This window comes from Cnephaeus nilssonii (assembly GCF_951640355.1).
Source record: "Cnephaeus nilssonii genome assembly, chromosome: 13".
In the NCBI taxonomy this organism is placed as follows: Eukaryota; Metazoa; Chordata; class Mammalia; order Chiroptera; family Vespertilionidae; genus Cnephaeus; species Cnephaeus nilssonii.
This window is the reverse complement of record NC_137084.1, coordinates 17663221-17686431: the sequence shown is the minus strand read 5'-3', so window position 1 is coordinate 17686431 and position 23211 is coordinate 17663221. Positions and strand designations below refer to the sequence as shown.

The 23211-nt window shown below is 53.2% G+C and overlaps 4 protein-coding genes across 4 annotated transcripts; 2 read left to right on the top strand and 2 right to left on the bottom strand.

The window, feature by feature from the left end:
- The first annotated feature begins 5657 nt into the window (after nt 1-5657).
- On the top strand, nt 5658-9656 carry C1QTNF4 (C1q and TNF related 4). Its single transcript, XM_079788475.1, has 2 exons — nt 5658-5743; nt 8653-9656. The coding sequence occupies exon 2, from the start codon at nt 8658-8660 to the stop codon at nt 9648-9650; it is 993 nt and encodes a 330-aa protein (XP_079644601.1). The 5' UTR covers nt 5658-5743; nt 8653-8657; the 3' UTR covers nt 9651-9656.
- A 1527-nt stretch (nt 9657-11183) lies between these two features.
- On the bottom strand, nt 11184-12819 carry FAM180B (family with sequence similarity 180 member B; the record flags this gene model as incomplete). The annotated part of the gene is made up of 3 exons (XM_079787014.1): nt 11184-11579; nt 11799-11869; nt 12663-12819. The coding sequence occupies 3 exons, from the start codon at nt 12817-12819 to the stop codon at nt 11184-11186; spliced, it is 624 nt and encodes a 207-aa protein (XP_079643140.1).
- A 1033-nt stretch (nt 12820-13852) lies between these two features.
- Nucleotides 13853-18703, bottom strand: NDUFS3 (NADH:ubiquinone oxidoreductase core subunit S3). The gene is made up of 7 exons (XM_079788139.1): nt 18582-18703; nt 18405-18470; nt 17223-17320; nt 16632-16781; nt 15383-15508; nt 15130-15249; nt 13853-14097 (listed from the first exon to the last, which is right to left on the bottom strand). Exons 1-7 carry the CDS (start codon nt 18640-18642, stop codon nt 13930-13932), a joined length of 789 nt encoding a protein of 262 aa, XP_079644265.1. The 5' UTR covers nt 18643-18703; the 3' UTR covers nt 13853-13929.
- A 56-nt stretch (nt 18704-18759) lies between these two features.
- Nucleotides 18760-23032, top strand: KBTBD4 (kelch repeat and BTB domain containing 4; the record flags this gene model as incomplete). Its single annotated transcript, XM_079788136.1, has 4 exons — nt 18760-18913; nt 19692-20305; nt 21622-21728; nt 22172-23032. The coding sequence occupies exons 2-4, from the start codon at nt 19717-19719 to the stop codon at nt 23030-23032; spliced, it is 1557 nt and encodes a 518-aa protein (XP_079644262.1). The 5' UTR covers nt 18760-18913; nt 19692-19716.
- Between the last annotated feature and the right edge of the window lie 179 nt (nt 23033-23211).

The following is a 23211-nucleotide window of genomic DNA, read 5'->3' as shown; positions in this document are numbered from 1 at the left end:
CCACGTCTCCCTCCTCTCCACTCTTCTGTCCTGTCAGTCCTTCACTCTACAGCCAGAGTGGTCTTCTTACAACACACTCTGAGCACTCTCCCCTCTGCTGCAGGATAAACTGAGCTCCTTCGCTCAGCATTTAAGCTACACATACCTTACCTGCCACATCATCCCTGGAAAACCCTTCCCTTCTGAACTGAGCATGCTGTTCCCAAACCCCCACTATGCCACCTGCACCCCTTTGGAGTTAGTCTTACCTTTGACTAGATCATCCATCTCACTAGGTCAGATCCCCACCATTATTTTTTAAAAATATTTTTATCGAGAGAGGGAGAGGGAGAGATAGAAACATCTATGATGAGAAAAAAGAATAGAAACATCTATGATGAGAGAGAATCATTGATCAGCTGCCTCCTGCACACCCCCTACTGTGGATCAAGCCCACAAGCCAGGCATGTGCCCTGACCTGGAGTCTAACTGTGACCTCCTTCCTGGTTCATAGGTCACTGCTTAACCACTGAGCCACACCAGCTGGGTCTCACCATTATTTAGAAATAGCCTGCTCTGTGACACCTTCCTCATCCCCCTGGTAGAATTTCCCTCTCCCTGAGCTCTCATAGCACCTCCTGATGCTGATTTCTCTCTCTTTTTAAAAAATGTATCTTTATTGTTAAAAGTATTATAGATATCCCCTTTACCCCCTAAACCTTTTTAAATATGTTTTACTAGAGGCCCGGTGTACGAAATTCGTGCATGGGTAGGGTCCCTAGGCCTGGCCTGTGATCAGGGCCGATCTTCCCCGGCTGCCAGCAGCCAGCCCCACCCCCCTGCCCCGCATCCACCGCCACCCACCCCTGGTTCCCCATTCTGGCCATCAGGGCCTGCAGGCTGGGGGCAGCTCCTGCATAGAGCATCTGCTCCCTGGTGGTCAGTGTGCATCATAGTGACCGGTTGTTCTGCTGTCCAGTTGATTTGCATATTATGCTTTTATATATATACTTAGGAGCCCAGCGTGTGATTTGAAATCGCGCAGCACCACCCACCCTCAAGTCGCCTGTCCAGCCCTGCCTCACTCTCCAGGCCCCACAGCAGCCATGGCTGCTGCCGGTCTGGCCCTGCCTCCCTCTCTGGCCCTTGAAGCAGCCGTGGCCACTTCTGATCAGGCCCTCCCCCAGCGCAGGCATGCGGAGGCCCCTGCTGCACGTGCAACCTCCTCCTGTCCAGTTGACCTATTACAGCGTCCTGGTTAATTAGCATATTTCTCTATTTTATATATATATATATATATATATATATATATATATATATATATATGGAGAGAGAGAGAGAGATTGAGTTTTAGAGAGAGAGGAAGGGAGAGGGATAGAGAGATAGAAACATCGATGAGAGAGAAACATCAATTGGCTACCTCCCACAAGCCCCAAGCCCCTTACTAGGGATTGAGCCCAAAACTTGGGCATGTGCCCTGACCGAGAATCAAACCACTTAGTTCATGGGTTGATGCTCAACTACTGAGCCACACAGGCTGGGCCATGATCTCTTTTTCACCTATGATGGTTCTTTGTCCACGTCCAGCCACTCCTACTAAATGATTAGCTCCTTTAACACAGAGTCTCCAGACTTACTCATCTCAGCTTCTACTGACATGCCTTGAACACTTCATTGTTGTCTCCCGGCCCTAGCTGGCAATGGAGCTCCAGCCCTTGTGTATACATTTCAGGAGGAGAAGAGAGACAAAAAAAAGTGGCCCCCAGCTGAGTCAGTCCCTGTAAAGCATTTTTTCTCCCAATAACTTCTGCTTATATCTTGTTGACCATGCCTATGACACATTGCCTCCCTTCAAACTTAAGAGCTCGTCTCTCATTTTACAGATGGAAAATAAGGCCCAGAGAAGATTAGAGGACTAGGGAAGCTGCAGAGCATAGTGGTTAAGGACCAGTTTTGGAGATAGAAAGACTGGGTTTGAATCCTGCCCCTGCATTAACTTATTTATTTCTCATTTGTAAAATTAGGTTAATGATACCTACCTCAAGAAGTTAAGAAAATTAAAGTATTGGGTATGAAAAAGCACTTGATGCAGTTTGAGACAGTTATTATTCATTGCCTTTGTTTCGGTTCCTCCCAAAGCAGACTTTGAGACAAAGATTTCAGAGCAGGTGGTTTATCTAGGAAGTGATCCCAAGAAGCAGGATGAGGGAGGGGCAAGTGAGACAAGGAAGGGAGGACAGCAAATAAAGCTTACAGAAACGATAGGTTTTCCCAATGGCCAGCTGAGGTTTCCTTCTGCTGGAGTCTGCCTGGGAATTGGGAATTGTCCCAGTGAGGGACCCAAACCTGGAGCATTTAGCCACTAACCATGGAGCCTCCTTGGTTGAGGGTTAGGGTTGCCCTGCAGGTGTTACCTCTCCACCTCCAGCCTGCCCCACGCTCACTTCCACAGCTGAGAATGCCTCCAGGGGGGCCTGGAAGCTTGGCACGTTCTGGAACTGCCAGCAGGCGACCTCTCCCTGGGCCTGGGGATGTGGTTGGGGCCTGATAGCATCTGACACTCAGTAAAAGGATCTGCTATGAAAACTACTGCTGTCACTGAAACCGGTTTGGATCAATGGATAGAGCATCGGCCTGCGGACTGAAAGGTCCCAGATTCCGGTCAAGGGCATGTACCTTGGTTGCGGGCACATCCCCAGTAGGGGGTGTGCAGGAGGCAGCTGATCGATGTTTCTCTCTCATCGATATTTCTAACTCTCTATCCCTCTCTCTTCCTCTCTGTAAAAAATCAATAAAATATATTTTTTTTTTTTTAAAAAAAGAAAGAACTCTTATCATTTGCAACAGCATGGAGAGTTAAAAAAGAAAACTGCTGCTGTGTGTGGCAGCTGCGCCGCTAAGGAGGAGCGGGCAGGGAGTACACCTAGCCCAGTGCTCTTTTCTCCGAGCCCAGTGCTGCCGCAGCCTCACTTCCATTCTGGCACACCCCACGCCCACCACACAGCCTGCCCTAGACACTCCTCATCAGTTCATGGCAATCTCTTCCTCCACGTCCCTTTCCCAGTGGCCTCCACCCGGTCCCCCCTGACTTCTCTGGAGAAACTTTTGGTGGATCCAGGGAAAGTGTCAAATGGCTTTCAGCCTGAGCCAGGCCCCTTGCTGGGATTTAATGGTCCTGCCTGGAGGGTCCTGCCTTCTTCCCTTCCTCCCCACCTTTGGAATCACACCTTCAAAAGGCACCTTCAACCTGGTGTGGGTCAGTGGCTGAGTGTCGACCTACGAACCAGGAGGTTACTGTTTGATTCCCAATCAGGGCACATGCCCAGGTTACGGGATCAATCCCCAGTAGGGGGCTTGCAGGAGGCAGCCAATTGATGCTTCTCTCTCATTGATGTTTCTATCACTCCCTCTCTGAAATATATATACATCCTATCTAATAAAGAGGGAATATGCTATTTGACTGCCCCGCCTTCAAACATGGCGGCACCCACAGCCACAAGATGGCGGTGCCCAGTCCCCTCAGCCCTGCTGCACGCCTGCCTTCGGAGTCCCCCAGTCCCCTCAGCCCCCCAGCCGCCCAGGGCCAGCCCGAGGCGCAAGCAAACCTCGGATAGCAGCTGCCCAGCCACCCAGGGCCGGCCAAGGCTTGCGCTGCCGGCAGTGGCATCAGCAGAGGTATGATGGGGTGTCGCCTTCCCCTGATCGCTGGGTTGCCTCCCGCCCCTGAGGGCTCCTGGACTGTTTTAGGGGGCAGGCCGGGCTGAGGGACCCCCCCACTCCAGTGCATGAATTTTCATGCACCGGGCCTCTAATATATATACATATACATATACATATACATATACATATACATATACATATACATGTGTCTGTGTGTGTATATATATATATATATATATATATATATATATATACACACACACACACAAAATTCAGTTCTGCCCCAAGGAGTCTAATATATATATATATACATATACACATATGTGTATATATATATATATATATATATATATATATACACACACACACACACACAAACAAATGTAGAGAATATGAGGGACAACAAATTTAAGGGGGAAAAGGCACCTTCAAGATGGCAGCCCTGCCCTCAGAAGGGTTGAGGCTGCCAGAGGTCAGTTTCCTGCCTTCCCCAGTCCATCTGCTACATTCCTGTGAGGTTCATCCCACCCTCACCTTGCCTCATGCCCTCTCCATAGGCCTTTCAAGCTGGTAAAGGAGACAGTTGTGATCTGATAGGGCTAGACAGGTGTTTCACCCTGTGCCCCCCAAATACCCTCATGCCCGGCCTCCACTCATTCCTTTCCTTTAAGGCACATAGTCATTCATCGTTCGCCTAACATCCTGAAGACTTCACGAGGACTAACATGTATTGAATTAACTGGGACCACTAAGTTTTGGGGGGTAACATAAAAGCTCCGGAGGGCTTCACGGGTCACCAAGCTTCTGAGGACCCATACAGAGGGCCAGTACTGGAGCCCAGGCCTCTGCTCCCCCCCACCCGCCCCCAGTCAACCGGGTCAGGAACAGCACCAGCAGCTGGCACCTCAGAGCACTGAGTGCCAGGCAGGCCATCGCCTCGGTCGAGAGAACAGCAGCTCTGATTAAGAGAGTTCAGCTCCCTGAGCTCCCGGAGGTGGGGGGTGGGGGGTCAAAGCCCAGAGTGGGGCCTTGGGAAGGGCCTCTGATGAGTGCTGACCTGGAAAGACAGCTGTTCTCAGCACCCCCTCCCCACCCCCCATCCTGCTACCCTGGCCCCAGCTAGGCAGGCTGTCAGGGTCCCTCTGCACACAGGCGCTTCAAGTCCTTTCCTTGTCCCTCTCAACCCTCTCCCTCCTCTCGGGCACCGACAAAGCAGCCTTTCCAGCCAAAATTCAGTTCTGCCCCAAGGAGTCCGCTCCTTCCTCCCCCCTCCCCAGGGGGCGAGGCTGACCCTGTGATGTCTAGGTTACCTTGTCTTCCTCCTCCTGTCCTAACCAACCGTGGGCATTTGTTTTCGGGTTTGGGGGTGAGGAAGAAAAATTAGGTCAGTTTAAGCCCTTCCTATACTGGCGACACTGACCCATTTACCTTCTCTTCCCTCAGACCCCTCCCCCAGTGCCTCTCAGCCTGGACATCGGTCCCAGCCCAAACCTCACCTTGCACTGTCCTTGCAGCCCAGAGGCCAGTCCGGTCTCCGGGTCCTGCTCCAGCCCCCTCTCCTCCAACCAGGGAGGAGGATGGAGTGCCCTGGGCCACCCCCAGTGCGGCCGCTGCCGCAGGCCTCAGTTTCCCCTTCTGCTAACTTGGATTCACGATGCGGGCTCGCTAGAGCCAGAGGGATGAAGCCCACTCCGGGGAGATGACGCGTGAGGAAGCGCCCGGAGTGCGCGCAGCCTGCGCAGGGGCCTCCTCGGGGCCGGCGCCGAGCCCCTAGGTGCGCTGCTCGGCTTCCCGCCGAGGCGCGCCCCTCCCTCTGGCTTCTCGGCTCCCCTGCCCGCCCCTCCCCCGCCTCTCCCCCGCCCGCCGCTCGGCTCCCTCTCTAGCTGGCCTCTTCCCCTCGCGCCTCGCCGCCCCGGCCCACCCGGGTCCCCGCACCCCGCACCCCGCCGCCGCGGCCCGGGGGAAGCTGCCCGAGCCCCCGCCGCCCCGCCAGGCCCCTCCCGCCGCAGCGCGGGCGGTCTGTGCGCGGCCCGGAGCCCGGAGCCCGGAGCCCGGAGCCCGAGCCGGCTCGGAGCGGACCGACCCGACCTCCGTCCTCAGCCAGGTGAGGGCAGCCCGAGGGCGGGGTTAGGGGGGTGGGGGCGGCAAGGTTGATCCTGAATGGGGGGCGGGGGCGCGGACGGCGCGTGGAAATGGGGTCCTTCCCCGAAAGGAGGATGTGGGAGCTTTTTGTTGAGAGGCTCAAGGGCTTTTCCTCGGAAAAGATGAATAAAGGAGGGTCTGGCGGGGGCGGGGGAGGGGGTTTGAGGGGAGGAGGTCTGGGGTACCCCTTTCGGAGGGATTTTTCCCCCACGAGAAATGATTAATTGGCTTCTGTGAAGGGGGCATTTATCGGGAGCACGAGGAGCCTTCAAGGTAGGTGGGGAGGGGGGCTGTTGAGGGAGGCCGGGTTTGGGGAGAGGGCTGGGCGAGGAGAGGGGCTCTGAGCTCCCCTTCGCCTGACATCGCTGCACCTCCCCCATGGGTTCCCGGGGCTCCGGGGCTGCCCACTTATCTGTGTCCCAGTTTTTTCCTCTTTAAAGATGACTATTTTGCGCTCCACCTGGACAGAGCTAGGAACAGCCATTTCCTTCCCTGCAGCTGTGATGCCCACCTGACCCCCTCCCACCTCTGACCTGCTCAGGGAAGGTTTAGGGACGGACGGACGGACGGACGGACGGGGCCCTAGGCATCTGGGAACTGGGCAGCGGCGGGTGAAACGAAGGTGGGGTACTGGACACACCGGAGGACCCTCTGGCGCTGGCGGGTGCACCAGCCGGCTGGGGGTGGGATGGGCAGGGTCCGGGAGCAGGACAGCTAAGAGCAGCAGGGTCAGGAAGAGCTCAGATGCTCCCACACTCTCAGAAGGCAAAACGCTAGAGTTTTGTTTGGTTGGTTTTATTTGGTTTTGCTTCCTTTCTTCACCCCTGATGCCAAGACTCATTCCACTTGACTCCCCTCCTAATTGTGCAAAAAGGGAAACTGAGGCAGAGGACAGGTTGTCTGGAAATAGCTGTGTCCAGGAGGGAAAGGCCGTGGAGAGGAGGAGGGCACACACTGATTTTGGAGTCAAAAACCCCGTTTCAAGGCTTGCCTCAGTGCTCCCTGCGTGATCTTGGTCCAAAACACCTCCTCTTGTTGGGTCGCGGCTTTTCTCATCTGTAAAGTGGGAGAGGACCCACATGTCTGCCAGGATTGCCATGCGCCCAGATATTGCCAGAGGGGAATGCACGGAGGTGCAGTCGTCACCACTCCAACTGCAGATGCCTCTCCCGCACCAAGGGTCTTGGCCAACCCATAGCGGGCCTTGGTAGGAATTGGGAAAGGTACCTCCTCTGGAGGGAGAGTGCTCAGCGGGGCTAGGGACTTGGGGTCTTAAGAGGATTAGGAAAAGCACACTTTTCTCCAGGTGCAGCAGCCCCACACATTTGGGCAAGTGTAATGTGGGCTACATTCCAGCGCCCACCTACCCTAAGGTGAATGCCCTTGCTGTGTAGAGCACGTCTGTGCAGCTGCACCTGGCCACCCATCTCCGCAGGTCCCCGTGTCTCAGAGACATAAAGCTACACAGGCTCCCAGGATACTGCCTACAGAAGCCCACCTGCTAGGCTCTTGCCAGCTCATTTTCTGTCCTGCTTTGTCTCCACTTCAAAGCCTTTGGGTATTCAATTCCCAAAGCCTATGCCTACTAGGAAGCTGACGGAACCCCGCCATCGGAGAGTGGCTCCTTCGAGTTAAGCAGAGCCTTCACCAAGCTCCCAGGAGTAGGAGTTACTGAGTCCCTAACCCCTTATGTCAAGAACTTGATCAGATTGCTTTTCTCAAGGCCAAGAGCAGAAGCATCTACACACCTGGGTGACACAGCCGCTCAGACTGTGTTCACACCGGTTATCTCAGAACACTCTCCCAGTCAGCTTGTGAAGGAGGTTCCCTCCCCTTTACATACAGGAAGCCGTGCCCAGGGAAGTTTAGGAACTTGCCTAAGATTTCACAGCGTGTAAGTGGTAGAGCCAGGACCCAGGCCCAGGTCTAGCTGTCTGTCCTCTCCACCCCACCACTGAAGAACAACGCTGCTGACCTCACACTGTCAGAGGCCTGCTGGAATTGTTGCTCTCCCTCTGTTACCAGCCGCTCCTGGCTCTCCTTTCCCTGTGACCAGCCCCCAAGCTCAGAGAAGGAGTCACTTGGGGGAACTGCCTCAAAGCCCAACTGTTCCGGCCTCTTTAGTGCAAGAAGGGCCCCTGAGGAATCCAGAAGCCCAGTGTGGAAGCTGACTCTTGGATGGGTCAGAGACCAGGGTAAGGGTCAGGGAGTAGCTATTTCCTTTCCTGCCCAGATGGGCTGAAACTGTAGCCATCATGGAGGACATCAGTACAGCAAACCAATGCCTGAGTGAAAGGCAAGCCGAAGACCACAGAATAGCCAGAGGAAAATGCAGCAACCCAGAGGCTGAAGGAAACTCAGAGACCCCTTGCCCATCCCTTGTGTTCCCAGGACCCCTGGGTGCCAAGGGGAAGGGGATAGGGTAAGCCCCTACAAACAGAGCATTCTGCTTGCATCTGTGTTATATGTATGACAGCTTTCACGTGAGAAAGGGGTTCCAGTGCTTATAACAATAAAAGTTTGAAGAATCGCTGGCCTAATCTAATGGTTCCCAAAGTGTGGTCCCTGGACCAGGCGCATCTACTTTACCTGGGGACTCGTTGGAAGATGAAAATTCTCAGGCCTCATTAGACCTACTAAATGCAAACTCTGGAGATGAGGACCAACCATGCATGTGTGAATAAGCTCTCCATGTGACACTGACTGCTCAAGTTTGCAGATCACTGATTAATCCAAGTGCATAGGAAACCGAGTCCTGGTTAAGCATCAAGGGCAGGGCTGGGAAGAGAACCGGTCTGTAGGTCCAGAGCTCCGGGAATTTGGAGGTGCCCCCGCCCAACCCTCCTCTCCTTCCTTCTGCCCCCCTTTCAGGCGCCATGCTGCCGCTCCTGCTGGGCCTGCTGGGCCCGGCAGCGTCCTGGGCACTGGGCCCGGCGCCCGGCTCCACGGAGCTGCGCTCGGCCTTCTCGGCGGCACGCACCACTCCGCTGGAGGGCACTTCGGAGATGGAGATGGCGGTGACCTTCGACAAGGTGTACGTCAACATCGGGGGCGACTTCGACGCAGCCACGGGCCAGTTCCGCTGCCGCGTGCCGGGCGCCTACTTCTTCTCGTTCACGGCCGGCAAGGCTCCGCACAAGAGCCTGTCGGTGATGCTGGTGCGCAACCGCGACGAGGTGCAGGCGCTGGCCTTCGACGAGCAGCGGCGGCCCGGCTCGCGGCGCGCCGCCAGCCAGAGCGCCATGCTGCAGCTCGACTACGGCGACGTGGTGTGGCTGCGGCTGCACGGCGCCCCGCAGTACGCGCTGGGCGCGCCCGGCGCCACCTTCAGCGGCTACCTGGTGTACGCCGACGCCGACGCGCCCGCGCCTGCGCGCCGCCCGCCCGCGCCCCCCGAGCCGCGCTCGGCCTTCTCGGCGGCGCGCACGCGCAGCCTGGTGGGCTCGGACGCGGGCCCGGGCCCGCGCCACCGGCCCCTCGCCTTCGACACGGAGCTCGTCAACATCGGCGGCGACTTCGACGCGGAGGCCGGCGTGTTCCGCTGCCGCCTGCCTGGCGCCTACTTCTTCTCCTTCACGCTGGGCAAGCTGCCGCGGAAGACGCTGTCGGTGAAGCTGATGAAGAACCGCGACGAGGTGCAGGCCATGATTTACGACGACGGCGCGTCGCGGCGCCGCGAGATGCAGAGCCAGAGCGTGATGCTGGCGCTGCAGCGCGGCGACGCCGTGTGGCTGCTCAGCCACGACCACGACGGCTACGGGGCCTACAGCAACCACGGCAAGTACATCACCTTCTCCGGCTTCCTGGTGTACCCCGACCCCGACCCCGCCGCCGCCAGCCCGCCGGGCCCCGGGCCCCTGGAGCTCTGAGCTCCCCCTGGGAGGAGCCGAGGGCGTGCATGCCGGGCCGCGCGGCCCCACCACTCGCTGGCGAGCATGACGGCCCGCCCCGCGCGGCTGGATGCCAATAAAGCGGGCCTGCGCCGGCGCCTGTGTCCGGTCCTGTTCTCTGTCTTGACGGCGACAATTTTGTCTCTTTGGGAGGCGGGAGGGAAGGCACTGACTATGGCAGACGTGGGGTGAGGGTCGGGGGTCAGAGGGCAAGATTAACCAGGAAGGTGAGATGAGAATTCGAATCCGACACATCTAACCCGTTGTGGGCCTCCCACCCATTCATGTCCCTTTCCGGTCAGCTCCTGTCTAACTCCTCCCCATTGACCTTCCATTCTCGGGGCCCACTGATGGTTGGAGGGGCAATACCCGGCTACGTGTGGGAGTGTGCCTTCTTCCGGTCAGGTGTGTGAAGGGGATAGCAGCTGGTACCTGGTGCCCCACCTCCTACCGTCCCAGGAGTAGGAGGGCGGTTTGCTCAGGACAGGGGTGAAACAGCTTACTCTGACATGGAAAGACCCAGGAGGCCAGAACAGAACATTTTATAGGGGGGGGGGGGGCGCTACACAGGATCAGGGGCTCCACCAGCCAGCCTCGGCCTGTTTCTGTCAATCCCCTCCCAGCCTCTCCCCTTCCTCTGAAGTGTTCATCTGAAACTTGGTGAGATGGACCAAAAAACATCCCTCCTCCCCTAAAAATGTACATTTCTCCACCTGCTTCCCTTCACTCTTCCAACAGACAAAACTGAGAATGCCCAGGCTGTTCTCCCAGTCCAAATGGGGAACGTGGATTCAGGGGCCCCAGAGCAGTGGTTGGGCTTAAAGGGGTACCTAAAGGGCTGGGGGTATGGAGCATGCAGAAGGCTCCCTCAGATTCCCAGGGCCTCATGGACTGCCAGGGTGGGGCTGGAGGGTCTGACCCCCTGACTTAGGGGTAGCCTCCCTTTCAGCATCTTTTAAAACACACTTCTCAATCCTAACCCCAACACACACACACACACACCACACATACACACCACACACACAGACCACACCACACACACATACCACATACACCACACACACATACACCACACACACACACATACCACACACACACATACACACCACACACAGAGACCACACCACACACACATACCATACACATACATACCACACACACACATACCACACACCACACACACATACACACCACACACACACACACACCACACACACACACACACACACCACACACATACACACCACACAGACCACACAACCACACAGACCACACACTGCCTGGAGGTCCTGCTTTAGTTTTGCACCTGCTGCCTGGGACCCAGAGGCTGGGCTCTTTGCCTATCAGGGCCCAGGGAAGAAGATGGGGAAGCGGTAAACATGGGTGCAGGGTGCAGCCCTAAGCCAAAGACCTGAACACAGTGGGAAGAACCAGGTGCCATATGGAAGCCCCTGCCCAGGATGAGTCTGGCTTGGGGTGGGAATTAGGGGGCTGATAGGTGAAAGGGGAGGGTCAGGGGAAGGGGTCAAGGATTGAGGCCCAGGGCCCCAAAGAAGGAGGCTGGCCCTCGGGGCAGAAGCCTTTGCACAGGTCCCAGAGTGTTTCCTGTGCCAGGAGGGCAAAGACCTGGGCCCAGCGACCCCTCTCCTCGGCCTCCAGAGCCTTGTGGAGCCGGTAGACACAGGATAGGCCGGTGAGGAGCAGATGTTCAAAATCCCAAGGGCTAAGAGGAGGCCCCTTCCGCCGGTCCTGGAACTGCTGCAGCCACTGCTCAGCACCCTCCAAGTCACTGGGCACGTGGTGCTGCAGGAGGAGCCCGAGTCGGCGGCCTGGACGGGTGGACGCCAGTTCCTCATCCTGGATGTGCAGCTGCCCCATGACATCCAGCTCCAGCCTGGCCCAGAGCAGCTGCAAGGGGAGCTGTGTAAGGAGTGGGCTGAGCTCCGGGGGCAGGGTAGGGAGCTAGAGTGGGCCAGGGGGGCATAAGCAGGCAGTAGGTCCCATGCTGGGTTGTCCCCCACCCCCAACAGGCCCAGCTTGAGACATCCCCCTTCCCAACTCTTGAGTTTAGGGACCTCTGGACACTGCCACCCCCCCAACCCCCATGTCCCAAGCTGGAGGAAAGACCTCAAACATCACTTCCGGGGCCTCTGGCTCCTGCAGGCCACCTGCCACGCTGGTGCTGTCCATGCGCTGCCCTGGGGCAGCAGAGAGAAGTCAGGCCCCTGCCAAGCTCCATCCTAAACAACCCAGCTTCCCAGAAGTGCCCCTTCGCTGCCTGTAAGAGTATCTAGAGGTTTTAGCTGCAAGAGTAGGAATGCCATTCCATCCCCCTCCCCACTCCCTACACACATATGCACATTGACCTTTGCCACCCAAGGCATAGGTCTTATTCCAAGATCATCATCCCAAACCCAGATACCACCTCGGCAAATGTCCAGAACTCCTTCACAGTTCCCTTGGCCAAGAGCTCCAGGGCAACGAGTCACAAGACACTTTACTTCCCACTTTCCCTCCTTCCCTATCATCTGGTGACAGTGAAACCTAAAACAGTACCAGTGACCTTCCCCAAAGATTGAGGACCCCTTTTGGAAAGAACCCACTTCTTCCTTACTCCTCAGTGATGGTATGCAAGGCAGGGGGGCCAGGCAAGGCAGGATGTCTGTTGCAGCTTCCTTCATCCCACCCCAGGGTGCGCCCATCCCTTGAAATGCTTGTTCCAAGCCCAGGGCAGAGCAAGGGAAACTGCTTCAGGCATCAACCAGAATAAGCCCAGGCCCAACTCTGTCCACGGTCAGCACCTACGTTTATCTCCCTTCACTTCACCTGGACCTTTCCTGTTCTAGGGGAGGGGCCCACACCATTAACCTCTGCAGCACAGGTCAGGCCACCATTCCTAGGCCCTGCTAGGCTCAGACAGAACCAACTAGAACTGCTGTGAGCCAGCGGCCTTCCTTGGTTCCCATCCACCTCACCCTGAAGCCCTGGTACCTTCATGGTGCTGGGTTGTAGTCAACCCAGGGAGGAGGCAGATGGCTACCATTAGCCAAGCCAGGAACTTAATCTTCCCCGCCATGCCCCACCGCGTCCTCCGAGTTCTGCTCTCCCTGGCTGCTCTCTGCTCCTGCATCCGCCTGCCACACACCATGGCTCCAGCTTTCCACTGCAGGCTGCTCAAGTGTTCCCTGCTTTGCGTGTCAGTCTTCAAAGCAAAACAGGGAGGAGCTGGCTCTGGCTTCCCAGGGCTCTTTCCATCCCATAGAAATGTGAAATCCTTGGCTGTTGCTAGCCAGATGGGCCGGATTCTTAGTTAATAGAAAAAAGGTGTTTGGTAGCAAACAGCTTGAGCTTGGCCCTCCTAAAAGGTAGGGAAGAGCCCAGGCAGTAATACTATCTTACTATTTATCTGTCCTCATACCCAAAACATCCTGCAGCTGAGCCCAACTCCTGACGCCCCATCCCCAGCCCAGCCTCCAGGGAGCCCCTCAACAGCCAAGAAAATCAGCTGCAAAGCCCAGTCCTACAAATGCAGGCCAGACTGACTGGACAGTGCCATGAACAGGCAAAGCCAAGCACTTCCACCTCAGGCACTCAGCCAGACTGGCTGAACACAGTCCAGACCAGCTGGGGTGGGGAGTCCTAGCCCCCCTGCCCCTGAAAGCTCTGCAGCTCCTGAATGTCATTTGCCTCAGCCTTGGGTCCTCCTTTGCTTGTTGACAACATTCTTGGCTCAGGCCAGAGTCTAGGAAGATTCCCTTAGATCAAGCGTGATGGGCTGTCAGGTTGCAGGGTTCAAGACTCAAAAATGGGCTGCAGCTCTTCCTGATGGCTCAAGGAACCCTGTGGATATTTGCATGGAATGAGGGTGGGTAGTGGTTTTCTGGTTCCACCCAAGCCCCTGGACACATAAGCTACTGCCAGACATGGGGCTTTCTCCAGCAGTTGTTGAGACCCTGCTAGAGGCCATGCCACACCCACCCTGAGCCCTGTGTGCTATGTGAACTTTGAATTTCACCCTCAGAAATACATCCAGGCCTGCAGGTCACCACATCTGTAACTGCACTATTTAGTCCCATTAAAACAGACTCCCAATTTGGTAATCAGCAGGGATAACTCCTGCCTGCCATCTCGCCTATCCTGAGTAAAAACTTCTTGATGATAAGCACACAGGAAGTGATGAGTCTAAGTAGGATTTTATTTACACAGACACTCAATTATAGATAAGGCGCTTTCTAGGATCCAGATGCCTTCCCTGGAGCTACTTGGTTTCGGGTTTCTTGTCTCCGGCTTCCAGCTTGAGACTCTCAGGGGGCTGGCGATAGGCAGGGAAAGCCTCCCATGGGCTATTTAAGTCAAACTTGCGGAACTCTTGGGCCAATTCTATTGGCTCAGCCACCACACGCTTCACTTCATCATCATAGCGTAACTGCGGAAGAAAAAGGCAGGTTTGCGCATGGAGGAAGGCCTTGTTACAGCAAGCAGCCCACTTTCCCATGCCATGGGTGATTTCTCCAGCCCCTTTACTTCTCTATTCTTGATTCCTGTCCCAGCCTGTTTCAAGTCTCCATCCACATCTATTACTTATCAACCATAGTCCAAAATGCCCTCTATCTCATGCCCTGCCATCACCCGGTCAGGCTCACCTGCCCACCATCCCAGTATGAGCTCTTTTCCAGCTGAACTGATTTTGCTCACCCATCCACACATTTCATAAGATAAGTATTTGCCCAGGATTAGGGAGCAAGTCAGTGGCTGAAAAGAGTACACCTAGACTGGCAGGCACTCAAGTTCGGGCCCTGGGGCCTTGGCATTATCGGTGTCAAGATGTGAGACAATCAATTTGGCATGGCTTTTCTTGTTATTGGAGGATCAGCTGGATAAGATAAGAACAAACAAGTGCTAGGGTTAAGAGGCAACCCAAATTAGGGGGACAGTAGGGGTGAAAGAAGGGGAGAAGAGAGGGAAGTAACCCTGACCAGAAGTAGCTTGAGAAGGAAAGGGGACCATACAAAAATACTAAGAAAACAGGAGCATTCCAGCACTAAAGAGAAGGGCTGGATTGCCACTATCTTGGTATTTCTAAAAAGTTACTTTGCTACAAAATCACCTGTGTTAATGTACACAATAGATTATCTCCCTGCTGACAAACAACCTGCAGCACACGGATGGTAAAGTAAAGCACTGAAATTCTTTATAAGACCCTGATAGTCACATGTTACTGGTCCTGCCTCTGGCCACTCTCAAAGGCTGAATATTCAGTGTCTTCCCTGTCAGCTTCCTTCTCAGAGATCCAGGGTAGGGTAAAATGACATTCCACTTTCAGATCTTGGGGACAGACTCAGTGTGTTAATGCTCTTAAACCACAATCCACAAACCATATTTCCTGCCATGCCCAGGATGCCCCAGGTTCCCTGCCAGTCCTTCCCTGAGGCTGCGACCACAGTTCCAAGGCTCCTACCTCAACGTAGCCAGACAGGGGGAAGTCTTTCCGGAAAGGATGTCCCTCAAAGCCATAGTCTGTCAGGATCCTTCTTAGGTCAGGGTGGTTAGCAAAGAAGACTCCAAACATGTCCCAGATCTAGAAAAAAGAGGCCCTCGGGCAACCAGTCCATCATGGCCAACATGGGGATAAGGAGCTGTGCTGCCCACAGTAGTTCCAACCAATTCTGCAACTCGCTCAGAATCACGGTCCACCATGCCCAGTAACTCACCTCCCTTTCGTACCAGTTTGCTGCCTTATACACAGAGACAGAGGACTCAATGGGTGTCAGCTCATCTGTATAGGTCTTCACACGGATGCGGGAGTTGAATCGCAGAGACAGCAGGTTGTAAACAATCTAGGGAGAACAGAGGAAATGGAGGACCAAGATGGGCACAAGCTGAAGGGTCTGAGGCTGAAGTCCCTGAGGGGAGTATCAATGATGAGGACACAAGGTGAATTAGGTAAATCTGCCTTCTATCCTGAAGCTCAACACCTCAAGATCCTCCTATACTTACAACTGCTTCCAAAGGCCTAAGCCACACTGACATGTAGCTGCTCAGCAGTCAGCATACTTGTCTTTGTTCATGCTATTCCCTTTGTCTAGGATGTCTCCAAACCACATCTCCCCCAATCCCAATCCTCACTGGACTAATTCCTAGTCTTCTGGTCATCCATTAAGACTCAGCACAAACATTCTCTCTCCCTTCAAAGACGCCTCCTGGACAGGGCTAAGTGGTCCTCCTGCATTCTTACAGCACATCTTTAACTACCATGTATTATATGTTATTACAAAAAGCTGTTTATGTTTCTTCCCTGACAAGAGTTTGAGGGACTCCTGGAAGGCAGTTATTGGGTGTTATTTCTCTCTCTATCCCAGGGTCTGGCAAATAGTATATTATCAGTAAATATCAATAGTTAAATATATTGAAAACTTGTGTGCTAGTAATCTACCAGTACTATCTCATCTAATCCTCACAACCACCCTATGAATTAGGGACAACTTTATACTTATTCTGCCCAAAAGAAAATTAAAACTCAGAAAGATTAAACAAAATATTCACACAGTGTATAGGTGGCAGAGCCATGATTTAAACTCGAGGCCTGCCTGATTCTGAGGCCCTAGTTCAGTGGTCGGCAAACTCATTAGACAACAGAGCCAAATATCAACAGTACAACAATTGAAATTTCTTTTGAGAGCCAAATTTTGTAAACTTAAACTTCTTCTAATGCCACTTCTTCAAAATAGACTCACCCAGGCTGTGGTATTTTGTGGAAGAGCCACACTCAAGGGGCCAAAGAGCCGCATGTGGCTCGCAAGCCGCAGTTTGCCGACCACTGGCCTAGTTTAACTGTTTTTGTTAAGCTGTCTGACCCAACTAAACCTAAGGCTATGGATCCTACTGGCAACCGTTACACTAAAAGTGTTCTTTTCCCTTTCCTTCCTCTACCCCAAAAACCTTTCAAACCTCCTGACTGACCTCAAAACGGTTCTGCCGGGTTGGGATGTCCACTGCTGTCAAGTCAGCCAAGGATTTGAATTGTGCATTGGTGTGATCCCTGAGGAAAGTCAGCACTGGAATGACTCCATCGGGATGGATACAGATCTCTAACTCATTGAAGCAGGACACCTGCAGACATGAGACAGGAGGTAGAGACAACAAAGAGCTACCAAGGGAGCAACTAACTTGAGCTGATTCTCCTGATTTAAGGCAGAGAAAGAAACCTGAGTTGGGATGGAGGAATGTGTGGGGCTTTTTTAAAAATATGTTTTTCTTGATCTGAGAGAGGGAGGGGAAGGGAGAGGATTTTAGAGAGAAACATTGATGAGAGAGAAACATCAATCGTTTGCCTCCTCCACAGCCCTACTTGGAGATCCACCCCGAAACCCGGGCATGTGCCTTGACCGGGAATTGAACCAGTGACCTCTTGGTTCATGGGTTGATGCTCAACCACTGAGCAACACTGGCTGGGCAGAATCTGTGGTTTCTGATCCCAGGCTGCTCACTCCCACATGACCTGAGAATATGGTTCTTTCTTGACCCCGGCCAAACAACAGTACTGAATATTACCTGAACTTGTTGGATATACTTGGGCAGGATTTCAGCTACATACTCTCCAAAAGCTGAGAGCTGTTTGTGGGCCACATCATCCCGTGGTCTGACAGTGGCTGAAAGAAGAAGGCATATTTAACAAACAAATGGCAAAGTCAGCAACCAGCCCTGCATCCAATCTAGTCTGGGCTTACAAGAGGCTCCCTGTACAACTTTGAGAAAGGTGAGGATGGAGGGAATAGGAAGTGATGAAACCTTAGGGGAAATGACACCTACACAGTCCGCAAAGACTCACTATTGAAGCCGGCATGTTTGCCTCTTCTCAAAACTACTCCATGGTTCTTCCCTTCATGAAGCCTGCATTTCTGTTAAAGCAACATACGTTTCCGCTCTCTTACCAGACTCCATACGGGTCGGAACCAGAACGTTTGCTTCTGTGTATCCCCTTAGCACCTGGCTCATAGCAGGCTCTCAAGGAAGAACTTCAGGGCTTACGAGCTCTCACAGATTCTCTAGTTGAAACCTTATTTATTTATGCATAGAGGAAGCAACGGAGACCCAAAGAGGGGGAAATGCTAGGTCTCCTGACTCCCAGTTGGCTTATATTGTCTATACTGTATCTCTACACATTCATGCAACCTAAATCACTAAGCACCCAAACATCATAGACTGCAGGGTAATGGTTATTTGGTTGGTCTCTGGCAGCAAGCAGGTCTGCTCTGTCACTCAATAGTGTTGTAATCCTGAGCAAGTTATTTCTCTGGACTGTTTCCTGCCTGATCCATAGTATGAAAATACTTATCTACCTCATAAGATTGTTGTGAGGACTTTAAGACCATTCATAAAAACATTTCCCAGGGGCCTGGCACACAATAAGCACTCAATGTGAGCTACTATGACAACAGGCTCTATATTGGGCTCTAAGGCCCAAATATTATGTTTCCTGCTCTCAAACATTTGATCACCTAATCAGAGAAAAAGAGAATCACGGAAGTAGACAAGGGGGCAATCATGGACCTAAGGGCACAGGGAGGGCCCGATTCGGCCTGCAGAGGGAGGATCGTTGCAGTCAGCTCTCCAAGGACAAGTAGAGTTGCCGAGACGCAGGGAAGGGCATCCCAGAACAAGGACAAACATGACGAAGGGAATGAGAAGCCCCCGCCCGTAGTCCCGAGAAGGGCCGGGCCCGCACATACTCACGGCGCTTGTCGGCCGCAGCGCTTTCCCTCCTCACCGGCAGCAACAGCGCCGAGGATCGTCCAACCACTGCACGGGGAGATAAAAGGCACAGGAGCGCAGGGTGAGGCCTGGGGGGCTCCCCGCGCTGGTCGCGCCGCTGCTCCTGCCCCGAGCCTCATCCGGTCATCCCCTGCTCACCCCTGGGCAGCGCCACGGCCCCCACGAGCCCCCGACACCAGGCCCTAGCAGCGGCCGCCATGATCCCCAGGTGCAGACCAAGTAGCAAAGGCAGGACCCACAGGACACGGAGCCACAAGGACACGGACCGGAAGCGGAAGTGTGCTTTATATTTTCTTCCGGGCGGACGCCGGGCCCAAAGCAGAGATTCCGGGATCCGGGCTTCGGAATGATAGGAAGGGAAGCAGGTGAGAAAACAAGGCAAGCTGGTGGGAAAACCGTGAGCTGAACGTGGCCCTAGCTTGGTGTGGCAGAATTTGGAAAGAAGGCGAGGACCCTAAAGAATTGGAACGGTGAGAGGAGGGGAAGGGGCGGGGTTCTGGGTTCCACATTCCACACCCCTTCCCCGCTTCTTTAGCTAAGCTTTTGCCGGGGGCTGGCGGGCCTGGGGGGCGGCTGGGCGGAGAACGGTTCCCCGGCGACCGTTTCCCAGGCAGACTCCAGGTGGAGCGGCGACACTGCACGTGGCATTGGGCCTCCTTGTGCCCTGGGTTTGGGGCGACTGGGCTCTGTCTCGAGTTCTGGGACGGAGCCTTGGGGAGTCATTAGGGTGAGCTGAGAAATGCGAGAGAGAAACTCAGAAAAGAGCAAATGTGGGGCTGACAGATGTCCCTGCCAAGCCTCATAGTAGAAGGTCTGGACTCCATGCGAGCGCCGGGGGAGGGAGAACATCTGCCTGGTTCTACTCTCTAGAACATCGCTAGTTTCATACCCAGTAGTTATTTGGTTTGAAGGCTCTTTGACAGGTTTTTAAGATAATTGGCTTACTCCAGCCCCTTGTTTTCATGCCTTGACCAAAAAATACCAGGCCTTTTGTTACATCACGGAAAGGAAACACCCATAGTAAGAAATTGTATTGATGTTAGTAGGTTTGGGGTGCCATTGCTGAATGAACCCAGCTGTAGTTGAACGGATCATCAGAGATATTATTGGCGGGACCAGGATTGAGGACAATCTGGGCCCACTTTGTGAACAACCACTTTTTCCTTCTCCCTCTCTGAATTGCACCATTTGATTCATAGACTGTGGCTGTGGATTCCTTAAGTTATTGAGGGTGGTGTTACTTTGCAGACGACTGGCAGAGAAGTTGGCCATCATGGAATCACCAGAAGAGCCTGGAGCATTCATGGATGAAAACTACTTTGTGAACTACACTTTCAAAGATCGGTCACACTCAGGCCGTGTGGCTCAGGGCATCATGAAACTGTGTCTGGAGGAAGAGCTCTTTGCTGACGTCACCATTTCAGTGGAAGGCCGGGAGTTTCAGCTCCACCGGCTGGTCCTCTCAGCTCAAAGCTGCTTCTTCCGGTCCATGTTCACTTCCAACCTGAAGGAGGCCCACAACCGGGTGATTGTGCTGCAGGATGTCAGTGAGTCTGTTTTCCAGCTCCTGGTTGATTATATCTACCATGGGACTGTGAAACTTAGAGCTGATGAGCTGCAGGAAATTTATGAGGTGTCAGATATGTACCAGCTGACATCTCTCTTTGAGGAATGTTCTCGGTTTTTGGCCCGCACAGTACAGGTGGGGAACTGCCTTCAGGTGATGTGGCTGGCAGATCGGCACAGTGATCCTGAGCTCTACACTGCTGCCAAGCACTGCGCTAAGGCCCACCTAGCCCAGCTGCAGGACACAGAGGAATTTCTCCACTTGCCCCACCACCTACTCACTGATATCATCTCCGGTAAGTTGAAGGCGGGGGCATATCATACCCAGTGCATGTTCTAGTTCAAGAAAAAGGAACCCTCAGGCTTCCTGGTGTTAGTTTACAGTATTGCTGGGAATTTAGGTATCTTCTGAAAGAAATTGAGTTGAGATTAGTGTAGTTGCTGTCAGAGACTGAGTCCCCTTTTGAGGAAGACTCCAGGAAAAGGTGCAGAAGATAGTGAGGAAATATTTGTATGTATACTCTAATCTCCCCTGTGCATAGGTGTTTTTTTTTTTTTTTTCTACTTCTGTTTATTTTAAATATATTTTTATTGATTTCAGAAGGAGAGATAGAAACATCAATGATGAGAATCATTGACTGGCTGCCTCCTGCACACCCCCTACTGGGGATTGAGCCCGCAACCCAGGCAAGTGCTCTTGACTGGAATCGAACCTGGGACCCTTCAGTCCACAGGCCAACACTGTATCCACTGAGCCAAACCAGCTAGGACCATAGGTGTTCTTATCCATCCTGCACTCTGCATGTACCTGTTACCTAAGTAAATTTATGATGAACGATGGATAAGTCAAGATACCTAAAAAAACTTTTCTTTTTTTAAAAAATATATTTTATTAATTTTTTACAGAGAGGAAGGGAGAGGGATAGAAAGTCAGAAACATAGATCAGCTGCCTCCTGCACACCCCCTACTGGGGATGTGCCTGCAACCGAGGTACACGCCCTTGACCGGAATCGAACCCGGGACCTTTCAGTCCGCAGGCCGACGCTCTACCCACTGAGCCAAACCGGTTTCGGCAACCTAAAAAAACTTTAAAATATATATATTTTTATTGATTTCAGAGAGGAAGGGAGAGGGAGAGATAGAAACATCAATTATGAGAATCATTGATTGGCTGCCTCCTGCTCCCTCCCCCCACTCCTCACCCCGGGGATGAAGCCCACAACCCAAGGGCATGTGCTCTGACCAGAAATCAAACCATGACATCCTGGTTCATAGGTTGACACACAACCACTGAGCCATGCTGGCTGGGCCCCAAAAAACATTTTAAGTGATGGGCCAAGTTTAGGTTACAACCCAGACACTGCAAGTGAGATATACACATACTTCAGGTGTGAGCTCTGCAGCCTAGTAGATTACTGCTGTGGCAAATGGGAGTATATCAAACCACCCATTTTGATTAAAAGGCAATTTGAGATTTTCTCATACATGTACACATACATACATGGTGGTAGTCTAACAAAATAGTTCATATACTTAAAGTCCCTGGCTCTAAATCTCCCTTTTGGATTGTCAGAGTGCCGTTGACCATGCTTTTCCTCTGGGTCTCAACAGATGGAGTTCCATGTTCCCAGAACCCAACAGAGGCAATAGAAGCCTGGATCAATTTTAATAAAGAGGAAAGAGAGTCTTTTGCAGAGTCACTCAAGAGTAGCTTGAAGGTAAGGCAGATTTCCTTGGATTGGGACACTACACTAGCCATGTATTACACCCGTCAATTGGGCTGGCCGTTTTGATGACTGGTGATTGTCTCTGCTTGAAGTTGATAGGAGCTGGGGGAGAAGGATATGTGTGCCTCTGAGCTCCAAAGCTCCTTGAGGGAACTACTTTCATCCCTGCATTAACAATCCTAAGCACCCTTTGTCTGCGTCACCAGCTCATAATAGTTTTAAGAAGCTGAAAGGATGAGTGCAACAGATTCTCTGCCCCGGCTTAAAATGCCTGAAAGACAGTGACTGGAGGAGAGTCAGGGACACACAGAAACGAGGGGAGCAGGCTGGAGCAAAATACAAGTGTGTGGCCTAAGACCTAAAGGCGTTGAGTCTAAGCTGAGCCTTAGCCTAGAACCGGTAGACATCATTTATAATTTTAATTTTCCCAATAGGAAATTGGGGAGAACGTGCACATTTATCTGATCGGGAAAGAGTCATCTCGTACCCACTCACTGGCTGTGTCCTTGCACTGTGCTGAAGATGACTCCATCAGTGTACGTGGCCAAAACAGCCTGTGCCACCAGATCACTGCAGCCTGCAAGCATGGTGGAGACCTGTACGTGGTAGGAGGGTCCATCCCACGGCGCATGTGGAAGTGTAACAATGCCACTGTGGACTGGGAGTGGTGTGCGCCCCTACCCCGGGACCGGCTCCAGCACACGATGGTGTCTGTGCCCGGGAGAGATGCTATATATTCCCTGGGTGGCAAGACACTGCAGGATACCCTCTCCAATGCAGTTCTCTATTACCAGGTAGATTATAACATCTGGATAGAGACAACACAGCTAGAGGTGGCTGTGTCAGGGGCCGCTGGAGCCAATCTCAACGGGATCATCTACTTACTAGGGGGGGAGGAGAATGACCTGGACTTCTTTACCAAACCTTCCCGGCTCATCCAGTGCTTTGATACAGAGACAGACAAGTGCTACATGAAGCCCTATGTGCTGCCCTTTGCCGGCCGCATGCATGCAGCTGTGCATAAGGATCTGGTGTTCATCGTGGCTGAAGGGGACTCCCTGGTATGCTACAATCCCCTGCTAGACAGCTTTACCCGGCTTTGCCTTCCTGAGGCCTGGAGCTCGACCCCACCCCTCTGGAAGATCGCCAGCTGTAATGGGAGCATTTATGTTTTTCGGGATCGATATAAAAAGGGGGATGCCAACACCTACAAGCTTGATCCTGCCACTTCAACTATAACAGTCACCAGAGGCATTAAGGTGCTGCTTACTAATTTGCAGTTTGTGTTGGCATAAGGCCGTGGGGGCAAGAGCGGCTGACTTTTGTCCTCCCCTTTTCCAGCACCTACCCATCCAAACTGAAGTCTCCAAAATCCCAATTCAGAGTACTGTTATTTTGTGGCACATGTTCAAAAGGCAGCACTCAGCCCTTCCCTGAATCCATAGGGGTAGCCATTTGGGGCTCTCTAGACTGC